Here is a 5000-nt window from a genome sequence, read left to right as displayed (position 1 = left end):
AGGTGAGCACAGGCAGCAAGGCAATGGTGGTGTAGTTGATGTTCTGCGACACACCTTTCACCGGCTACAACAACAACAACAACACACACATACACACCAGACATTTTAATTCAAGATAAAACACATTCCATTACATACATAAGCACACTTAAACGGCTAAAAAACAGACACAAAATTGCACAGAAATAAATAATATTCAGCTTTGCATCAGCACGCAAAAGGGGAGGGACATGAGTGTCTCCAGTGTGTGTGTGTGTGTGTGTGTGTGTGTGTGTGTGTGTGTGTGTGTGTGTGTGTGTGTGTGTGTGTGTGTGTGCGTGCGTGCGTGCGTGCGTGCGTGCGCGCGTGCGTGCGTGTGTGTGTATGCATGTGCGTGCGTGCGTGCGTGCGTGCGTGCGTGCGTGCGTGCGTGCGTGCGTGCGTGTCTGTACTAAAATATTCATATATAATATGTTCAATATCGTCAGTAATTGGTAGTCGAGACAAATTGAGAAGAATGCGCTGTGTATATCTTTGAGAACTCTACTATGGACAGTCTCTTTGATCACTGTGGTTCCAATTGTCTAAGTCATGTCTGAGAAACTAGCAACTTGTACATTTTGTGTAAGGAAATGGAAACTCAATTTCAAATTGTGGGCAAAAATGAAGAAATAAAAGGTGTTTGTGCGTGTGCGCACATGTACTGTATGTGTGCACAGCAATGTTGTGTATGTGGGCGTGTGGAGGTGTGTATGCATCATCCGTCATGGTGTCCACACAGAGAAAGGAGTAGTGAAAGTTCCAGTAAACTATCCAAAACCCATCTCTCTCAACTGTTGAAATCTTCACACAAGGGTCAATGAACTTTGCTTGGGCTCAGAGGTGAAGTGGTACAACCACAGCTAATTGATCAGTAATTAATTAGTAATTAATGCACTGCCATGAATGTGTTCTTGGATAATCCACTAAAAACAAAAAAATAATTTAATCCATACAATAGTGGCGTTAGCAGTGGTTGCACCCCCCAATTGAGTCACAAACAGATGTGTGATGCATCATGGGAAAAGTGCAAGTCTGTGGACGGTAATTCCTGACCTGGTTGCCCTTGGAGACCTTGCCCAGCTTGAGGTTCTCCACCATCTTCTCGATGTCGTCAGCAGCGCTCTCAAAGAAGGAGCGCAGACCGGCCTTCACAATCTCAGGACCAGACTTCATCACGGTCCTACTCAGGATACATAGTGAACACACAGGCAGACGCACGCACGCACACACACACACACACACACACACACACACACACACACACACACACACACACACACACACACGCACACACACACACACACACACACAGAATGACGTGGACATCATACTCAGTCAAACCCACCACAGTACGCATTTACAAACAGACACAAAGACACACACGCACACGCACACGCACACGCACACGCACGCGTTCACGCACACACACACACACACAGACACAAAGACACACACGCACACGCACACACACACACACACAATGTATACCCACAGCCGTGTGAAAAATGCATACATGTACATACATCCACACCCACACTGTCACTCCAACCACATTCTTCAGTACAAACACATTGTCACACACTCTACCTAACAGACACACACAAACACTCACAGACCCACACACATTCTAGCCAAGTACAAATACACATGCACACTGTATGTACACACACACACCTTCTGTCTAAATACATTCACAAACAAACATTTTAATTAACACATCAAAGTACTTGCCTTGCGTCCAGGGAGCGAGCCAGAATATGGAGGCAGTTCACGATAGCTGGAGCGTCCGTACCTGACAGGGAGACAGAGGAGTTAACCTGGGACATTAGACACTACAATACAGCACACACACACACATGCACGCACCGCAGCAGCATAAAATGCTTAATATCATGCCAGATCTGAATGAAATGAACTCTCTCACTCTTTCTCCCTCCCTCCCTCCCTCTCTCTCCTTCTCTCTAAAACAGAATTGATATTTTAAGAACAAAAGTTTAAAGGTTTCATTTCAGGCTATTTCCAGAAAAGTTAAACGGAAAGATAATTAAATAGTTGAATAGTTAAATGTTTCTCGGGAGGTTTTTGAAGGGTTAAATGCAGCTGTGAGTGAGGAAAGTGTAAGAATGCATAGAGGGGCATGCAGAGTCCTTACCAAAGAGAAACACTCTGTGCCTCACCAAAGCCGACATTTTACAGAAGATACTGAACACGTACAGACGCACACACACGCACAACACACGTACACACGCACACACACACACACACACACACACACACACACACACACACACACACACACACACACACACACACACACACACACACACACACACACACACACACACACACACACACACACGCACACGCACACGCACACGCACACGCACACGCACACACACACACACAGCAGAGGCAGACAGTGGGAAAGACAGGGCAAGAGAAGCAAGAGGAGGTCAAGGCCAGTCATAGCCACAGGAGGGCAGTAGTGAGCAGAAGAGAAGAAACAGGTGAATCACTTGCGAAAGGTACAATATAATATTGAAAGAAGACATTGAGAGAGCAAAAGAATGAATGTGTGTGTGTGTGTGTGTGTGTGTGTGTGTGTGTGTGTGTGTGTGTGTGTGTGTGTGTGTGTGTGTGTGTGTGTGTGTGTGTGTGTGTGTGTGTGTGTGTGTGTGTGTGTGTGTGTGTGTGCGCGCGCATGTGTGTGTTACCTGGCGATCATCTCCTTCTCCTTGTTGGAGGCATGTCCGCCACTGCCCAGGATTTTGGCCGGCGTGGAGAGGAAGTAGAGGCAGTGGTTCTTATAGTACTGATTAATCAGGGGCAGCAGGATCTGAGGGGCAATAGCATTTTACATTGCGCTTTAATTATACTGCACTTACTCATTAGCTACAGTGGAATAACTAATCAATTGAAAAGTTAGCTCTCCATGTAGACTCTCTCTCTCTCTCTCTCGCTCTCGCTCTCGCTCTCTCTCTCTCTCTCTCTCACACACACACAGACACAAAAACACACACACACACACACACACATACACACACACATACACATTACACACACACACGCACACACACACACACACACACACACACACACACTCACACACACACTCACACACACAAAACGCACACACGCACACACACACACACATTACACACACACGCACACCAAAACACACACATGCACACACACACACACACACATATACATATTACACACACACACACACACACACACACACACACACACACACACACACACACACACACACACACACACACACACACACACACACCTTGGCAAAGAACTTAATCTCCTGTTCATGGGGAGACTTCTCTACACGGCCGCTGCTGACCACAGCCTCTGTGGAGGGGAGAAGAAAGGCCATCAGTTTACTACAAACCCAGTGTCAACTAGGGCTGTAATGGTATTGTACCGAGGAATTGTGATATGCAGAGTCACGATACTGTATCACGGTGCAAGAAGGCAGTATCATGATACACCCTTTCAAAGTTGTGTTACCCTACAGTTAAGCAAACAACCTCATGGTATTCTGCAAAAGAGTTGGTGGAGCGCTACTAGTGTCCCTCAAAACCAACTGGTGCTCATGGAAGGGGTTCAATGTTCAAAAAAGACTGAAGGAAAAAAATCCTTGGTCAAGGCACTTCAGTTAATGTAGTAAAAAAACTAACTTTATTTAAATGGCAAACTTTTTTAAAGGGCCCTTTAAATAAAGTTTGTTTTTTTACTACATTAACCAACTGAAGTGCCTGGACCAAGGATTTTTTTCCTTCAGTCTTTTTTGAACCTCATGATATGATGTGATAGTGTTTCAAATCATAATTATTGTTTTAAAACATTTTTAAATCATTAGTAGCCTCTTGTAACCTATTCTACCTATAAACTAGCATAGTTTTATTTCCTAATGTTGACAAATGTGAAAAAAAGCTAATGAATTAATTAAAAAATTGTAGGGTGTATGTAGGATTTTTTTTTCTTCAGTCTTTTTTGAACCTCATGATATGATGTGATAGTGCTTCAAATCATAATTATTGTTTTAAAACATTTTTAAATCATTAATAGCATCTTGTAACCAATTCTACCTATAAACTAGCATAGTTTTATTTCCTAATGTTGACAAAAAGCTAATGAATTAATTAAACAAGATTCATTTTAAAAAATTGTAGGGTGTATGAAATCGTAGGTCAAAAATCATGATACAAACTGAATTGAGTTTGAGTCTGAATTGAGTTCTTTCAGTGGCTTTCAGTGTGTGTGTGTGTGTGTGTGTGTGTGTGTGTGTGTGTGTGTGTGTGTGTGTGTGTGTGTGTGTGTGTGTGTGTGTGTGTGTGTGTGTGTGTGTGTGTGTGTGTGGTTTTTGTGTGTGTGTGTGTGTGCGGGTGCGTGCGTGTGGTACCCAAATGTGCAATGAACTCCTGTGCAATGTCCATCCACTTGAGCAGCTTCTGCAGGAAGCCATATGCAAAACGCTTCTCTATGGAGGAGGTGTCCAGTTCCATGTCTTTCAATCCTCTACAGAGACAGACACAGACAGACAGTCAAAAAACAGAGATAGAGAAACAGAAAAAAACTAATTTTGCTGGTCAACATACTATATATCAGCACAAACTACATCACTTGGGGGGCCAGGCCCGCACACTGAGTGACGTAGGCCCGCCCACCCACGGAGTGACGAAAAAAAAAAAAAATCCCAGAGAGACTACTACAAAGGGCATAAAAATATATAAATAATTAATTTAAAATATTTTAGATTATTTGTAATAACCTGGGTTTTTTTTCCATGATGTGGGTTAAACAGAAATGCTCCATACATACCCATTGTTCACAAACATTCAGAAATAACGTAGCCAATCATAGAACTGTCAGAAATGAGCGCAAACGTCAGTGACAGTGATATGAGCGAAAGTAGGCTAGGCTAAAAACAATTTACAGAAATAAGACGATGGATATACGAC

General features: G+C 43.3%; 1 protein-coding gene across 1 annotated transcript in view; it reads right to left on the bottom strand.

The window, feature by feature from the left end:
• Positions 1–5000, bottom strand: part of LOC134452946 (ryanodine receptor 1-like) — a 181776-nt gene that overhangs the window by 88672 nt on the left and 88104 nt on the right. Inside the window, exons 63-69 of the mRNA XM_063203634.1 lie at positions 4442–4557; positions 3320–3387; positions 2736–2857; positions 2174–2223; positions 1753–1813; positions 1075–1201; positions 1–64 (exon numbers count right to left, since the gene is read on the bottom strand). The exon at positions 1–64 is cut by the window's left edge and continues 48 nt beyond it. Coding sequence (XP_063059704.1) covers positions 1–64; positions 1075–1201; positions 1753–1813; positions 2174–2223; positions 2736–2857; positions 3320–3387; positions 4442–4557 — 608 coding nt within the window. The remainder of the gene's footprint in view (positions 65–1074; positions 1202–1752; positions 1814–2173; positions 2224–2735; positions 2858–3319; positions 3388–4441; positions 4558–5000) is intronic.

The sequence above is a fragment of the Engraulis encrasicolus genome, chromosome 7 (assembly GCF_034702125.1).
Source record: "Engraulis encrasicolus isolate BLACKSEA-1 chromosome 7, IST_EnEncr_1.0, whole genome shotgun sequence".
Classification (NCBI taxonomy): Eukaryota; Metazoa; Chordata; class Actinopteri; order Clupeiformes; family Engraulidae; genus Engraulis; species Engraulis encrasicolus.
Note: the sequence above shows the minus strand (reverse complement) of the source record. Positions and strands in the feature narration are given on the sequence as shown.